This window comes from Gossypium hirsutum, chromosome D12, assembly GCF_007990345.1.
Source record: "Gossypium hirsutum isolate 1008001.06 chromosome D12, Gossypium_hirsutum_v2.1, whole genome shotgun sequence".
NCBI classification, from domain to species: domain Eukaryota; kingdom Viridiplantae; phylum Streptophyta; class Magnoliopsida; order Malvales; family Malvaceae; genus Gossypium; species Gossypium hirsutum.
This window is the reverse complement of record NC_053448.1, coordinates 57077166-57095899: the sequence shown is the minus strand read 5'-3', so window position 1 is coordinate 57095899 and position 18734 is coordinate 57077166. Positions and strand designations below refer to the sequence as shown.

General features: G+C 34.4%; 1 protein-coding gene across 1 annotated transcript; it reads left to right on the top strand.

Annotated features, from left to right (window-relative positions):
- Positions 1-9274: 9274 nt before the first annotated feature.
- LOC107946703 (casein kinase II subunit beta-1) lies at positions 9275-17493 on the top strand (the record flags this gene model as incomplete). Its single annotated transcript, XM_041108037.1, has 5 exons — positions 9275-9419; positions 10372-10587; positions 10912-11021; positions 11119-11284; positions 17082-17493. Coding segments are annotated over 5 exons (768 nt in total), but the record flags the coding sequence as incomplete, so codon positions are not given.
- Between the last annotated feature and the right edge of the window lie 1241 nt (positions 17494-18734).

Here is an 18734-nt window from a genome sequence, read left to right as displayed (position 1 = left end):
TCTTTAACAAATTCATTTAATTAATAATTAAAATAAATTACATTTACTTAAAATTTTGTGAATTATGAAAATAAATTTATTATTTATTTACGGCTAGATAAAGATTTTAAATTAATTTAGGTATTAACACCTAAATCAATCATTATAAATATATTATAAAAAATTACTTTTCTTTTGCTGGAGGTAAATACTTAACACTTTAAATATATTATGTAAAAATAAAAAAAAATGTAAGTAAATCACGTACAAAGTATAAACCCTATATTAATAAGTTTACAAATTTCACCTTTTAAATATATAATTTTAACATAAAATAAATTGTTTACAACTTTTTTTGGTGAATTATAATAACAAGGTAAAAACTCGAACAACAAATATGACTAACGTGGTTCGAATCCATGCCACACCTGTAACAATGAACACCCTTGACCATTAGGTCATCACATGAGGTTCTTACAATTTTCTTTTTTGAACATTTTTTAATTGATCTTTTGTTAATTCTAAATTAATTTGCAAGTCAGATACGTGGAACAACAATTTAAATATATCATTAAAAATAAAATGATAAAATAAATTTTCTTTAGATATGATAAAAATTAGTATAATATAATATAAATTGAGATACATAATGACATAAAATAAAAAACTAGTTATGTGAAGATAATCCTCCCAATGAAAGGGGAATGGCTCTTGATTCACTACAAGAAGATAGGGCTTTGCTTAAGGACATTTTTCTCATTAATTTGAAAGGAAATACTCCTACTGAAGGGAACATGAAGGATGATGATTTTAAGTGGTTAAAATGGGATGTTATTACATAGCTGGTGGATTAAATATCTACTTGTAATTTTTCAATTAGATTTTCTTTTCTAAAGGAGTGGAGTATGAGGAAAATTGAATTTAACATACTCTTGAAGAAAATTCACGTTTTATAGAAATTAGAGTAGAGTATATGATTGATGGATGTTGATAATGATTATTATATGATTAAGTTATGTTTGATGGAAGACTACACAAAAATTTTGTTGGAAGATCCTTGGATTATGCTTGGACAATATCTAATTGTTTAACCATGGCTGTCCATGTTTAATACTACCCAACCATATTCTTTGAATTTAATTATGTGGATTTGCTTATCAAGTCTTTTGAGGCATAGTACAAGCAAAATTTGTTGATGGTCATTTGTAGTCCTATTGAAAAGATAATTAAATTAGATAGTTGTAAGTTGTAACCTAACTATAAGAGACAACAAATCAATTGGGGAAATGATTAAAATTTCATTGGTATGCCCAATCGGCCATTGATCATTTCTTGGCCTAACGAACTTGTTTGTTCAAATACTCACACTGACAGTGTTAGAAGAATTTTTTGACTTCAAAACTAATTTATTTAGTATTATTTATGACTTGAAAAATAATACTAAATAAGATGATAAAATTTAAATTTGTACATTATCTAATTACCTAACAAAATCTTTAGCCATTGCCCAACACTTTCTGTATTGAAATCAAACTTTTCATGACAATGCATCACTGCTATGCCTAACTTTCTGTATTGAGTAAATAAGCATAGTCAGCAGCTTGTTATTGTGGCTTCACGAATCTCCAAACAGACTTGCCATTGATCATCTCGGGTTTAGAAAAGAGATTCGATTTATGTTGTTCCTCTACCGTCTTCTTCAAATATCTAAGTTCCGATTTTCTTATGTGAACAGTAAATATAAATTTTCAAAAACCTAAAAAAAATTAAAATTATTTATATCCGATACTTACGTCAAAATCCAAATAATAAAAATTTATAATGTCGCAACATTATAATGAACCAAACTTTTATGGGTTTAAGTTGAAGTTGAATCCATTGCAAATAATTATTTGAACTAAAGTGATTTTTACTAGTAAAACATATTATATAATGTGAGGGGATTCAACTTTCTTATTGAAAAAGTTTTTTAAGTGTTATCCTCTAGAAATAGATCTAGATCTCGAAGTATTGTTTTCAAGGTGTTTCTTAATTTCTAGGAGCGGTTAATGTCCACTAATACAATGTTATTATCATTTGATCTTAGTGGGATTTGAACCCAAGTCTTTAAAGGGCACTAAAAGAGAATAACAAATGATAAAAATATTTCCATGACCTTGAGTAGACAAAATCCCAAGCTTAAAATTAAGCATAAACATCCTAAAAACAATACTCAGACAATTAAAATGCCAAATTCACTACTCAAAAAATGACATCTTAAAAGAGAATCAATTTCCCCTCACCATATAAAAATGCGGGTCAATGGATCAAAACAAAGTGCAAGTGTCATTCAGTTTATTTATACAGTTTCAATAATTTGAGTTTTAGCTTCTTCTTTTTTTATTACAACTTACAAGAAAGAAAATAAAGTAGATACACCTAACACAATAGCAATAGCACTATCGCTTTCATTAACAACTTTTCGAAAACCAAGGTACTAGAGCATACGTAAACCATGGAAGATAGCCCATAATTTAGTATCAAGGACAAATAAAGCACGATCCATTCCTTCTATAATAGCCCCAAAGCCATTGCCAATTAGCATTATGTTCTTCAGATTCTACTTGTTTTTTATTGAAAAAATATACTTTCACTTTTCATTGCGTGTTATTTTATGATGCATGTAATTAACGATCCAAAATTAACTAATTACTTTATTTTTGTGCATACTAATTTTTATGTCGGTCTGACTGGTTTAATTAAAAAATCACTAAAAATTTATAATAATAAAAATCTGATCCAACCTATTTTTAAATATTTCATGGTTAAACCAATTTACTATCATTTTTCAAATCGATACCCCAATCGATTCTAGATCTGGTCCAGTTCAGTTCAAACAAATATCATTCGTAAATACTTTACATTGGCAAATAAAGACTACGTACATTAAAGGGGAAAAATAATTATCAAGGTTAATTCAATTCAACATCCTTAAAATATGGCTCAAACTTCAAATTGAATCTTTGAAGTATCAACATCATTTCAATAAGGTTAAATGTTAAATCGGATGTGACATTGAGCATATTTAGAACACATAGGTCATATTTAAACAAGTTCACACTTACTATGTGGACAACTTAAATTTGACGTACTAAAATAATCCTCCTAAATTTTAATGAGTTTGCCTTTTTTAATACGTTATATCCAAATTGTTTATGCGGCCGTGTACTTGTACTTAAAATTTGGATCCACATATTTTAAATATGTTTAACATTATATTCAAGTTGGCATTTTAACACCAAAGTGATATTAGGTTTAAGGAATGTAATGACCCAATAGTCACGGGCATCGAAAAGTGTATTTTCGGGTCTCCGTTTTCGTAAAACGAATTCGTAAATATTTATTAAAAATATTTGCGAAGTTTGTGTGGTTAATTAGGTTTTGGCTAGGTGAATTTGTATGAATTAAGGGTAATTAGGTATAAGAACTAAATTGCATAAAAAGTGAAAGTTGAATTATAGATTAAAGAAAAGTAAAAGGATTAGAGAAGCAATTAATCCTTATTTTAACAAGTGTATGGTAATAGTAATTACATGTGTAAAAATAATATATATTAATAAAATATGTATTACTTAATATTTAAGTATATATATTATATTATATTATTATAATAATAACTAAAAAAACAAAATAAATGAAAGAAAAAGAAACAAAGAAAAAAAAATTGAAACGAAATAGAGGGAAAAAGGAGAGAAAAGAAAAAGGAGAAAGTTAGGGTTTTCAAAGTTCAAAGCTTAATTGGTTAGTTAATTCAGTCCATTTTCTTGTAATTTTTATATTTTTAGAATTCTGGTATTAAATATTACCCAATTTATGTCAAAATTTAGAAATTATTGAGTTTTTAAATGTTGCCTATGTTGAATAATTAGAGTATTAGGAACTAAATTGATAGATTTTTAAGTTAGAAATGGAAAAGGGTTGAATTGTAGAATAAATTATAAATTTTGAGTATTAGGGGCTAAATTATAAAAAAATTGAAATTTAGGGATAAGTGAAATTAGAGAGTTAAATCTAGTTTAAAGTGAGAATTGAATGAAAATATAGAATTAATTGTATAGAAATAAAGTTAGTATCGGTTTAGGGACTAAATTGGAATTTAGGCAAATGTTGAATAAAAATTGAAATATTTAATGTGAAATTGAATTGTATTGTATTGATGAATTTCAATTGTTTTAATTTCATAGCTAACGTTGTGCCTGAAACCTCTACTAAGAAGGGAAAAGATAAAGTCGACGAGGAAGAACTCGGAAGTTCTGGTTTGTATTTCTATAATTCGAATCTAATTATTAATTGTTATATTTTGATTTAATGTTTATGGTAAGTAGTTGAGGTGAGTATATGACATTTTGATATTGAACTAAATTGAATTCATTGTACATGTGATTATATGGAAAATTGATATTTGATATTGATTGTTATTGAATTGTGAAATTGAAACCCTATTAACTGTATCAGGCTGAGTCGAATATAAATGGCATGCCATAGGATTGGAAGAGTTCAGAGATTCTTCAACTACGAGTCGATGAGACACTGGGTGTCAATCTATTACTTCCGATTAATTCGATGAGGCATTGGGTGCCAATTTACTTCGGTTTAGCCGATGAGACATTGGGTGTCAACTTATTACTTCAAATTATCCGATGAGGTACTGGGTATCAAACTGATGTGTTTTGGTTAGATCCGTGTATCCGCCCAAGTCCAAGTCGTGTTATTGAGGTAATTAAATGAAATGATACTATGATTGGTATTGGAAAGAATTGAATGTGAAATCAAAATGAGACACATGGATTGTGTATTATATTGTGAAAAGCTATTTGAGATGACAAATGATGAGAATTGAATATGTTATGAATGATTTGTTATGAACTGATTAATTGAATGGCTATTGTTATTGTATGATTAAATGTGCATGTTATATTAATTTTGCTTTTAAATATTCGGATTATAACCACTGAGTTTATTCTGAACGTACGGTTTTGTTTTCCATGCGCAGGTTAGGTACTAAGTGTGATCGTCGATTCAACATCCATCAACGATCCCGATCTCAAATGTGGTGATGTATATTTCTTTTGTGTCGGCATGTACCTAGGGTGTCTAAATGTTAACTATTTTTTGACTTAGTTGTAAACAAGATTATAATTTTAATGTTGGTTGATATACATATAAGCATGTGTTTGTGTTTGAAGCTTTAATATGGTATGTCAAATTGATGTTTAAGTGTTCATGATTTAGGTAAATATTTGATTGAAATTGGTATGTTTATAATATGGATTAAATGATGTTTAAATTAATATAATCATGGTAGCTATAAGGGTACATTGGTTAGACATTTAGGTTGATTATTTTGACATGTTTTGAAGGTATTTGATTGTATTTTGAATTGGTTGAATGAATGGTTTTTGAGTTGCTTGGTGTCTAAGACTGCATGGAATGATAAACTTGTTATTTAAGGTTCATTTTGAGTCCACATAGCTAGATACACGGGCGTGTGACTGGACCGTGTGAGACACACGGCTTCCTAACACATATTTTGAGACTCGATGGCTCATAAAAAGGATAATATGATTTATTTACAATATTTTTTGTTAAATGATATGAAATGTTCGTATTTGATCCGAAAAGTCTGGTAATGCTCCGTAACCTTATTCTTGCGACGAATAAGGGTTAGGGGGTGTTACAAGGAAACACTAAATTAACACAATACTGATACTTTGAAGTTTAAGGATTAATTTGGAATTTAGATTATAGTTTGGGGGCTTTTATTGCAATAACTCTAGTTATAACATAAAAAAATCTTTATCATGAAACTAGTTTATTACATGCCACGTGTAGGCCAGATACTTGAAAGAATATTAGAAAAGCAAAGACACCGAATCCCCGCCCCCACCCTTTAAACTCAAAGCTAAGCTTAAGCTAAGCTACCCGGCGATTTATTGGCCATGTCGCCGGACCTATTAAGTTTATCCCGATTTTAGCCTTTCTCTCTCTAAAAACTCCTCTGTACCAGTTCTCTTTCTCTCTTTGGCGAAAAAAATTTAAAAATTAATAAAATTGGGTTTAGCTTAAACATTTTAGCACTTCAGCTCCATCTCTCTGAAATAATAAAGAAGAAAATTGAGAGAATCCTAAATTTTTGGGCCTAGGGTCATTTGCGTCATTTCGCGAGAATGGAAGCGATTATTATCATGGACAAATAAAGGAGAGATAGATAAAAAGGGAAGATGTACAGAGGAGAGAGAGTGTCCGGTGGCTCTAAGGGAGAGGTGGGGTCGGTGGATCGGAACCGTATCAACGAGACGCTTGATAAGCAACTGGAGCAATCATCGCCTTCCACTTTGAGAGTGTTATTTTGTTCAAGAGCAGAAATTTCAGCTTGCATTGCTTTTTGCCAATGAGGAATTTTACTAGCTTGTAAATATGTAGTTGGTATAGAAGAGGCATTAAGGGCAAGGGTAAAGGGTGTAGAGTATTGACAATGATTGGTAGCAGCATTGCTTAAAAAACAGTGATATTGGTCTAAATATAATGGTGGTTTCCTAAGACGAGGTGGCCTAGAGGGTTGCGAGGGTACGGGAGGTGAAACCTGTGGTTGAAGTGGCAAATCATAAGTAATGGAGGGGTCAAAGGTTAATTGTGGGATGGAGGAGGAAGAAGATGGTTGAGAGGAAAAAGGAAAAACATACTCATGAAAATGAACGTTTCTTGAGACAAAAATGACATGAGTTGACAGATCAAAAAGAATGTAACCTTTGACATGTGGTGGGAATCCAAGAAAAACACACTCACGAGCTCGAGGATCAAATTTGTGGTGATGAGCAGTAAGGGTGATTGCAAAACAAAGACAGCCAAAAACCCGTAGGTGCTGAAAAGATGGTTTAGTTTGGTATAAATGGTCAAAAGGAGTGAGGTTAGCTAAAAGAGGTGTTGGGGTGCGGTTGATAAGAAAAACTGAATGAAGAACAGCATGTCCCCAAAAATGCTTAGGTAAACCAGCATGAAATAATAGAGCTCGTGAGACATTGAGAATATGTTGGTGCTTACGTTCAACAAGACCGTTTTGTTGCGGGGTTTCAACACAAGAGGTTTGATGAATAACGCCTTTGGAAGCATAAAAAGCTGGAATGGCAAACTCACTGCCATTATCAGTTCGAATGACTTTAATTTTGGATGAAAATTGAGTTTCAACAAGGGTAAAAAAATTCTGAATATGGGTACGAACTTCAGATTTTGTTCTTAATAAGATAATCCAAGTAAAGCGACTGAAATCATCAACAATAGTAAGAAAGTAACGATGACTAGTAATAGAAACAATATCGGTTGGGCCCCAAATATCCATATGAACAAGGGCAAATTTTTCATTGGATACAGAAGTGCTTACAGGAAAGGATATTTTCTTTTGTTTTGCCAAATGACAAGCTTTACAAGGTGCATTAGGTGATATGGACAAGGAAGGTATGTAAGGAGAAAGTAGCTTCAATCTGGAGTCAGAAAGATGACCGAGACGAGGATGCCAAAGGGAACATGACGTGTTGGTAGCTGATAAGGCAATTGGTGTGGTAATAGAGAGAGTTTGAGCTGGTGAGTCCAAAATATAGAGACCATGTAGAACTTTAGCTGTACCAATCATCGTCAAAGATGGAAGGGCCTGTAAAGAGCAATAAGTTTTGTGAAAAGTAAAAGAGCAAGGTAGTGTAGCAGTGAGTTTGGTTACAGATAAAAGATTGAAAGTAAATTGGGGAACATAAAGAACATTAGTAATGTATAGGCTATTACTAAAATGACTGTACCAGAAATTCGAGCACAAACTTTGGTACCATTTGGAAGATTAATATATACTGGTTTAATGGAATGAAAAGAGGCAAAAAAAGATAAAGAGTGTGTAATGGGATCAGTTGCACCAGTATCAATGATCCAATGGTGGGGTTGAAAAGAAAAGAGGTTACCTGAAGATATAGAAGGCTGTAAAGGTAAAGAAGAGGCGGTATTGGTAACATGAGTAGGGGAGGTAGAAGATGGAAGCAATGTAAGGAGCTGCTGTAACTGATCTTGTGTCAAAGTAACAGGAGAATCAGGTGGCAAAATAGCAACAGACTGTGAAGCGTCCAAAGATGGTGCCTCACCATCAGTAAGTACTGCATGTGCACGAGAAGTCCGACCACGAGACTTGTAACCAGGTGGATAACCATGCTTCTCATAGCATGTATCAACAGTATGCCTAGATTTGCCACAAAAGGTGCACTGCCGTGAGTCAGAAGCCGATTTCGGCTGAGATTTCCTTGAAGAAGGATGTTGGCGCAATGTGTTACTGACAAACAGTTGGGAAGAGCCAGCAACAAGTAGGTGACGTTCTTGTTGAATAACCAAAGAAAACGCTTTGTTGATCGTAGACAACGGATCAATGAGCATGATTTGAGAACGAACAGCAGCAAAACGATCATGGAGACCTTTAAGGAATCGAATCACATAATCATTATCATGATACTTTTGAAGAGTAGCAAAAACACCACAAGAGCAAGATGTGGGACGAGAACAAACTGGAATTGGTCTAAAATTCATCAATTCATCCCAGAGGATCTTTAACCCAGTAAAATAATCAGTGACTGAGCGATCTTCTTGTTTGAATGAATTGATTTCTTCTTGAAGATCAGAAATGCGGAAAACATCTCCCTGAGAAAAACGTTTCCGGAGATCGCGCCAAACATCAAAAGCAAAATCAAGCCAAAGAACACTGTTCATGATCGAAGGTGAGATGGAATGGTGCAACCAAGAAAGCACCATAGTATTACATCGTTCCCAAGCTGAGTAAAGAGGGTCTGTTCGAAGCGGAACTGTGATGGTGCCATTAACAAACTGGAGCTTGTTCTTGGATAAAAGTGCCATTGTCATTGCTCGAGACCAAGAATGATAATTCGAGCTTGATAGGATGGGAGAAACAAGAACCAAAGCTGGGTTTTCATTTGGATGAAGATAGTATGGACTAGAAGGTAATGTATGATCATGGAGGGCCATCGTAGGAAAGGAAAATCAAGAAGAAAATTGTTTGGAAAACAAGAAAGGACAAGGAATTATAATAGAGAAATATCACATCTGATACCATGTAGAATGAAAGTAAAAAGAAATTGCTCAATATATTTGATACAAAAGATACTGTTATATACAAGTGGAAATGAAAAAAATAACAGAAAGAGGATAACAGAAAATATAACTGCTAACTGCTAACTAATTAACAAGATTTTAAATAAAGCTATATGACTAACAACTGGAGCAATCATCGCCTTCCACTTTGAGAGCGATCAACGGGAAAGATAAGTCTGCAAACGCCCATCTCATGGGGAAGCATCCACCTGATCATCATTGCGACTCTCGCTCCGCTTCTCTACCTAAAGCAAATGCCTCCGAAGGTATATGCATAATCACATCTCCCTCTTTCAATAGTTAAATTAGATGCCATCTATTTTTTAAAGATGGATTTTTTTTCCTTGTTTCGTATGAGAAATTACAAGAAATGGAGTATTTTTTTCATTAGTTAAATTTGCATCTAGGTTTGCACCAGACAATTTGGACATTTTACGTTTTCCTCCAAAGTTACATTGTATTTGATATCTACTGAAATTAATCACGCTAGAAGATTTTGAAATTTATGTAATTGAGGTTGGAAATAAATGAAATTGAGAGTTCTTATTGATATTAATATCGATGTGGTTGGAAGAAAAATTAGTGATTTGGTGCCATCATTTTAAAGAGAGTAATAAATGATAAGAAAGCTCAAAGATTTCTGTTGACATTCCCACAATGACACCTAACTTTCAACAGTGTGTGCTTTTCTATCTTTAAATTGAGAAAAGAGGCATACTTTCTTACACCAATGTTCTCTTTCGATTCTCCCGGTGCTTGGTGCCATAAGATTATATGTTATATTGGCCAGACCCTGTATTTGAATGGACAAGTTTTGCTCAATATTTGAGTTTATATACATTCAAATGAATGAAGTGTCAGTACTGGAAGCAAGTTGGTTTTAGCTTTTCCTATTTTGCCATTTTTTTTGGAAGTGTTCAATTTCCAAAATCAAGTAATTTATGTTTTATAACCTCTTCATATACTGTTTTGTAAAATTATATTTATATTTATTCATGACTATGCATCAAGTGGATTTCTTTTTATTGCAAAAGTATTGCAAGACTTGTGGTGTTTCTGTGATCCCCTTTACATTTTTGACTGCATTATCTAGTTTCTTTTTCCGAATCATGTTTTCTTAGTGAGGGTTGTTACATTTTTGGTGTTTGGTAACATTGGTTTCCTATTTCTCTTGTTATGGACATATGCTGATGCAAATTTTCATTGGATTGACTGCAGATGAATCTGAAACAGACAGTGAAGAATCAGATGTTAGTGGTTCTGATGGGGATGACACATCTTGGATTTCGTGGTTTTGCAACCTACTTGGAAATGAATTCTTTTGTGAAGTCGATGATGACTACATTCAAGATGACTTTAACCTTTGTGGGCTAAGCAGTCAAGTTCCTTACTATGATTATGCACTTGATTTGATTTTGGACGTCGAGTCCCATGGTAAGCTTGCAGTTCATTTCTTCACATGTCAAATCATTACTTCTTGTTCTTGGTGAAGTCTTTCTGTGCCATTGTTCTGTTATTAGTTTGAGAATTGAAAGTGTTAACATTGTCTATTTATGTTCTTTGAAGCAGCTAGTTTTGTGATACAGTTTTATTCTAACTGTGTTAAATCAAATACAGTTTTTTTTTTTCGTCTTTGATATTCTTGATATAACACTTAAATTTAAGGGGAGCATGTTATTTATGTCATTTAGCAACGTGACAAGTGTCTATTTTATTTTTCTTGCAATGGGTAAATTTGTCTTGGGTTGAAATTAATAGGGGATATGTTTACAGAAGAGCAAAATGAATTAGTTGAATCTGCGGCAGAGATGCTTTATGGTTTGATTCATGCTCGATACATATTGACAAGCAAAGGAATGGCAGCTATGGTAAGATGTTTCCCAAGATATTCTGTGATAGTTCCTTATTTTCTTATACATGTAAATTGGGCAGTTTATTACAATGGAATTTTTTAAACTTTTACAGCTAGACAAGTACAAGAACTATGATTTTGGAAGATGCCCTAGAGTTTACTGCTGTGGACAACCTTGTCTTCCAGTTGGTCAATCAGATATTCCTCGTGCAAGCACCGTAAAAATATACTGCCCTAGGTGTGAAGATATATACTACCCTCGGTCCAAGTATCAAGGCAGTATCCTTTTAGCCATTGAATCTGTTTGCTACTTTTTGTTGCAAGCATTTGGTAGGGAGATAACATGCATATCATGAATAGGCTTTCATTTCTACCACTCCCATGCATTTATGATATCCCTCTATCATTTTGGACATTTCCTTATTGTTCCTGCATTGGGTCTTAAGTTCCTTTTCTAGGAATCTTTTAAACTTCCATGAAGTAATGATATTATTAGATATTATTGGAAGGACCCCATATGATGATAATGAGTTCATTAGGATATAGGATCTATTGGAATAAATACAATCTTTAATAAATATGAAGTGGATATTGTTGTTCCAATAGGGTCGGAAGCGTGTAAATTATTGTACTAAAAAATCACACAAAGTTCAATTCCCAAGGAAGAGAGGTGGATCACATGGATCTCTTAAATACCAAGTCTTTCCTTAGACAGAATATCCCTTCTATAGTAATTTAATAGCACAATTAAATACTACTATTATACCCTCAAATATTGAAAGAAAAATAGAACAAGAAAGAACACAAGAGTTTTAACGAGGTTCGGTAAATTATACCTACGTCCTCGGGCACTAACACCAGATGATAACTTTACTATCTTCAAAGTATTACAAACAAATAGAATTCCTTAAGAATTCTCAAATGGGAGAAAAAAAAACTAAGAGAGAAAGATTGGTTGGGATGAATTGAAATGAGAAATGAGAAGGCCTATTTATAGTTGAGGTTTAAGGACCAAACAATAAATAGCCCATTATCTCAAGGACCAAAAAAAAATTATCCCTTGCCACTTTTCCAAAGTTGGTGGTTGTCATTATTGATTGTCTCCCATTAATGTTAATGGCAACCATTATTAATTGTCTTCCATTAATGTTAACAATCTCCACCTTGAAGATTTGATTAGGATAATCACATCTTCACACACTTCCTTCAACTCTCCAAATTCGATAAAGCTATCTTTTGTAGTGCCTACAAATGCGCTCTCGAGCGCCATACACCTGAAGGTGCTCAAATTCTCAGGATGTTAATCAAGTTCAAACAATGATTAAACTTGATTGTTGTTACCACCTTGGTCATCATATCTGCGGGATTATCTGCTGTCGGAATCTTTTGAAGTAGAATTTTTCCTTTTTCAAAGACTTCCCGCACAAAGTGATATCTTACGTCGATATGCTTGGTTCTTGAATGATAGACTTGATTTTTCGCTAAATGAATAGCGCTCTGACTGTCACAATATAAACTTATGTGACTTTGAACAACTCCTAAGTCTTTCAACAATCCATTAAGCCAAATAGCCTCCTTAACAGCTTCTGTAACTGCCATATATCCTGCCTCTGTAGTAGACACAGCTACTGTAGACTGTAAGGTAGACTTCCAACTCACTGGGGCTTTCGCAAGAGTAAACAGATACCCCGTAGTTGAACGACGTTTATCTAAATCACCAGCAAAGTCGGAATCAACATATCCAACTACAAACTGACCAAGTGCTTCATCCTGTTCAAAAATTAAACCAACATCTACGGTTTTTCGAAGATACCGTAGAATCCATTTCACAGCTTGCCAATGTCCTTTTCCAGGATCATGCATATACCTGCTCACAACTCCAACAGCTTGTGAAATGTCAGGCCTCGTACACACCATCGCATACATCAAACTCCCAACTGCATTAGCATATGGGACTTTCGCCATATATTCTCTTTCTTCTTCAGTTTTCGGAGATAATTGAGCACTAAGTTTCAAATGAGAAGCAAGTGGGGTACTTACATGTTTTGTGTTTTCATTTACACCAAAACATTGTAATACCTTTTTCAGATATTGCTTCTGATTCAAACAAAGCTTGCCTCTCTGTCTATCTCTACTTATCTCCATGCCGAGAATCTTCTTGGCCTCACCTAGATCTTTCATCTCGAACTCTTGATTCAACTGAGCCTTCAGCTTATCTATCTCTTTTTGGCTCTTCGAAGCGATTAACATATCATCAACATACAAGAGTAGATAAATGAAAGATCCGTCATGCAGCTTCTGCAAATACACACAATTGTCATATTTGCTTCTTGTGTACTTCTGCCTTCTCATAAAGCTATCAAATCGCTTGTACCACTGCCTCGGGGATTGCTTCAATCCATATAGTGATTTGTTCAGCTTACAAACCCAATTTCTACCACCAGCATCTGTGTATCCTTCGGGCTGAGTCATATAGATCTCCTCTTCTAACTCACCATGCAAGAAAGCCGTCTTAACATCAAGTTGAGCTAGCTCCAAATTCAACTGTGCTACCAAGGCCAACAAAATTCTAATGGAGGAATGCTTCACAACAGGGGAAAATACATCATTGTAGTCAATTCCCTCCTTCTGAGCGTAGCCTTTAGCTACCAATCTTGCCTTGTAGCGAATATCCTTCTTGCTAGGAGATCCATCTTTCTTTGCGAATACCCACTTGCATCCGATTGCCCTTTTACCTTTCGGTAATTGCGCCAACTCCCAAGTATTGTTCTTTCGGAGAGACTGCATTTCTTCATCCATGGCGCTTTTCCATTTATCACTTTCTAAGCTTTGCATTGCTTCTTGATAAGTGATAGGAATATCATCAACAACGGGAAGGGCGTAGGCCACCATATCAGTAAATCGAGCAGGTTTACGAATTTCTCTCCGTGGCCTTGCAACTGCAACTGGTTCTGGTGTACTTAGTGGTTCTTGGGTCAGAACCTCTTCAACCTCTAATTCCTCCATTGTGGCTGGAGAATTAGACTTATTAACTGGGCAAATCCCCATCTGCTCAAACTCTACCTGTTTTGGAGTACACTCCACCTGCTGTGGAGTATTGCTCGTCTGAATATCTTTATCTGCTACCTTTTTCAATGTCGCAGATTCATCAAAGGTAACATCTCTGCTACAGATCATTTTCTTTGTGCTTAAGCACCAAAGACGAAATCCCTTCACTCCAGAAGTGATTCCCATAAAGAGAGCTTTCTTTGCCCTTGGATCTAACTTTGACTCCTTCACATGATAATATGCAGTGGTTCCAAACACATGTAAGGAATCATAATCTGTAGCCGGTTTTCCAGACCATACCTCCATAGGAGTTTTTCTTTCTAATGCAGATGATGGCAAACGATTAACAAGATGGCCAGCGTATGTCACAGCCTCAGCCCAAAATTGCTTGCCCAACCCAGCATTGGACAACATACATCGAACTTTCTCCAGCAATGTTCGATTCATACGCTCTGCCAATCCATTCTGCTGTGGTGTATCCCTAACTGTGAAGTGTCGAACAATACCATACTCTTGGCACACATCGAAGAACGGATCACTTTTATATTCCCCTCCATTGTTCGTCCTAAGCCGCTTGATTTTCTTGCCAGTCTGGTTTTCGATCATAGTTTTCCATTTAAGAAAAACTCTAAGCACTTCATCCTTAGTTCACATGGTATACACCCAAACTCTTCTGGAAAAGTCATCAACAAAAGTAACAAAGTAGTGTTTTCCTCCCAATGAAGGTGTCTTAGAAGGCCCCCACACATCTGAGTGAACATATTCCAAAATACCTTTTGTATTATGGATAGCAGTACCGAATTTCACTCTCTTTTGCTTTCCCAGAACACAATGCTCGCAAAATTTTAATTTGCAAGCCTTTGCACCTTTCAACAATCCTTGCTTTGCCAGAATTTGCAAGGATTTTTCGCTGGCATGTCCCAACTTCATATGCCACAACTGTATTGAGTCCAATTCTTTGTTGCCGGAAGCTGCAGCGACTGCTCCAATAACTGTACTACCTTGGTAGTAATACAAGTTATTTTTTCTAATGCCCTTCAATATCACAAGTGCGCCAGATGTCACTTTCAAAATCCCATCTCTCATAGTAACAACTGAACCATTGGATTCTAGGGCTCCCAATGAGATGAGATTTTTCTTCAAACTAGACACGTACCGAACATCAGTCAGAACTCTGGTTGATCCATCTTTATTCTTTAATTGGATTGAACCTATCCCAACAGTTTTACAGGCATTGTCATTGCCCATATAAACAACTCCTCCATTTAGTTCTACTAAATCAGAGAACCACTCCCGGTTAGGGGACATATGATAGGTACAACCCGAATCCAATATCCACTCATCTGAATGGAACGACAATGATGATGCAACCAGTGATAGTTCAGAGTCACTGGTATCATGCTTTGCAACACAAGCATCTACAGCAGCTTTTCCCTTATTCTTCAGCTTTGGACAATTTTTCTTCCAGTGGCCTTTCTCATGACAAAAAGCACATTCATCTTTCCCGAGTTTGGACTTTGACTTTGATCTCCCCTTTTGAATTTTCTTCCGAGTGTATGAACGACCTCGGACTACTAAAGCTTCTGTATCTCTGATTGAGTTTTTCTGTTTGTCCTTCTTTCTCGGTTCATAACTGTATAAGGCCGCACAGACTTCGCTCAGAGATATATCACTCCTGCCATGAAGTAGAGTAGTTTCTAGGAACTCAAACTCCTCAGGAAGTAACCCCAACAGCATCAAAGCCAAATCTTCATCTTTGAATGTCTCATCCATATTCAGCAAATCAGTGACTAACTGATTAAATTTGGTAATGTGATCATTCATTGTGGTACTTGGGACGTATGTGAAGCGAAACAGTCTTTTCTTCAAGTGGAGCTTATTTTGACTGTTTTTCTTCAAAAAAATTTCTTCAAGTGCCACCCACAACTTATTTGCAGAAGTCTCCTTTGAAAAAGCATACCTCTGCTCTCGAGAAAGGCATGATCGAATTGTGCCACATGCCAACCGATTGATCGCCTTCCAATCTTTCTCCTGTACATCATCTGGTTTCTCTTCATCAATGGCAATGTCTAGACCCTGCTGAAAAAGGGCATCTAGAACCTCACTTTGCCACATACCAAAATGGCCCGTGCCATCAAAGATCTCCACGGCCAATCTTGCATTTGCAATTGTCGGTCTTGTCTACATGGACGATGTTGAAGCTCCTACACCGACCGTTTTCTCCATAATCTTTCAATATACCTAAGGAAATCTTTTCTGATGTGGAAGATCAGTTTAAACTGCAACCACAGAGCATACTACGATTAACCTTCGGCTCTGATACCACTTGCTGTTCCAATAGGGTCGGAAGTGTGTAAATTATTGTACTAAAAAATCACACAAAGTTCAATTCCCAGGGAAGAGAGGTGGATCACATGGATCTCTTAAATACCAAGTCTTTCCTTAGACAGAATATCCCTTCTATAGTAATTTAATAGCACAATTAAATACTACTATTATACCCTCAAATATTGAAAGAAAAATAGGACAAGAAAGAACACAAGAGTTTTAACGAGGTTCGGTAAATTATACCTACGTCCTCGGGCACTAACATCAGATGATAACTTTACTATCTTCAAAGTATTACAAACAAATAGAATTCCTTAAGAATTCTCAAATGGGAGAAAAAAAAACTAAGAGAGAAAGATTGGTTGGGATGAATTGAAATGAGAAATGAGAAGGCCTATTTATAGTTGAGGTTTAAGGACCAAACAATAAATAGCCCATTATCTCAAGGACCAAAAAAAAATTATCCCTTGCCACTTTTCCAAAGTTGGTGGTTGTCATTATTGATTGTCTCCCATTAATGTTAATGGCAACCATTATTAATTGTCTTCCATTAATGTTAACAGATATCACTCTTACATCGTAGTTTATGTCACATAAAGGTCCTGATACATCATCATGGGATCAGTGTTTCTTTTTCCAAAATTTGTGCTAGGAATTTTGTGGTTGGAGTATGTAATGAAGTTACCTTTATTCTATCTAGACATTGATGGAGCCTATTTTGGGACCACATTTCCAAACCTGTTCCTGATGGCACATGGGCACTTGAAGCCACAAAAGGCAATTCAAAGCTATGTTCCAAGAGTATTTGGGTACAAGATCCACAAGCCATAATGCTGGAACTAAAACCTCCTTCATGACATTTTGCCTTCTAATCTGGAAGTAATGGTTTTGAAAGATGAGGGATAGTTGAGTAGTCTTTCATAATCAAGTTTACCGGCCTTTTTTGTATGTTCTAAAATCTAAATGGATTACCACAAGGCTTATTTACAAACAGCAAGTGTTTAATTCTTAATTCAGAAGAGCCTTTCATTTGAATTGATTCTAGGTAGAGTAACCATTAATACCGTCCGGCATCTGTTGTACTTTATCGATTGATTTATCAGTGTTTTCTCTGTGTATTTCCTTGTACTTAAAACGTCTGTTATATGTTATCAGCATTGACATAGTGGAACAATTTGCTAGGCTTTTTAGTTCATACATTTCTTTGCACGTACACGCGATAGGAAGAGATCAATGAGGTTCATGGGCTCTTAGTTCAAACAGCTGCATTTCAAAGTTTTAAACCCCTCAACTCTTTTTTTTTTTGGACTCAACCCTCTGCTTACAAGTGATTCGACTTCTGAAGCCTATTTTGGACAAAAGGATGTGTCTTGTTTTGTGTGTGTGTGTGTCTGTGTTTTTGTCATAATCGTGTGCGAAGTATTATGTATTATATAAGTTTGAGTTAATAAGTAGTTTAGCCCTTTGAATTTATCCAAAAGTTGGTACCTGAAATTTTTGTCAGTCGCTCAGGTTGGTCACAATAACATTAGTGCTAATGTGGCATTGGTTACCAGTCCTATAGTGACATGTGTGTCTCTTAGTATGGCGATATAAATTAAAAAAATTAAATCTTTTAAAAAATATAATTTTTTAGATAAATTTAGGTACTAATTAGGTGCTTTTTGGACAAATTTAGTTGACAAGTTACATGTTACCCTTAAAAAATTAATGCTATTATCAAATTGGGGTAATGTGAGACGGAATACAAGTTCAGGTACTAATTAGGTATAAAAAAAGTTCATATATTAATTAGGTATTTTTAAACAAGTTCAAGGGGTAAATTACATATTAACCTATAAATTTTGATGCAACTGTATAATTGTATTATATTTTTACATTCAATACATGGTAATATTTTGAAAACCAAATTGATAGTTGAACAAATTAAACTATCGATATTCAGTTTAACAATAAAATTATAACAATTAAATATTTAATTAAAAATAAAAATTATAAACTAATTTAATGATCAAATTTTTGTTTCAAATTTTTTTAGTGTTCGTCCAAAGATTAATTTAACTTTTTTTCCGGATTGGTATATTGACCGATTTTTTTATCTTCCTACCGATCCAACAAGACTAATAAATAATGGCCAAAGATGGATGGATAGAACAATGATCTCAAAGTATTAATCCAATAAGAAGAAAATTAAAAGACATTAAGGTTTTATTTCTCATTATTTTTCAAAAGTGATTTTTAGAATTAAAAGCGCTTTTGGAACTGTAAATAATATTAAACAAATAGTTTTTGCAATAAAAAATGTTTTTTAACCCAAAAGTGAAAACAATTTTTCAGTTTCAGTTTTTGAAAA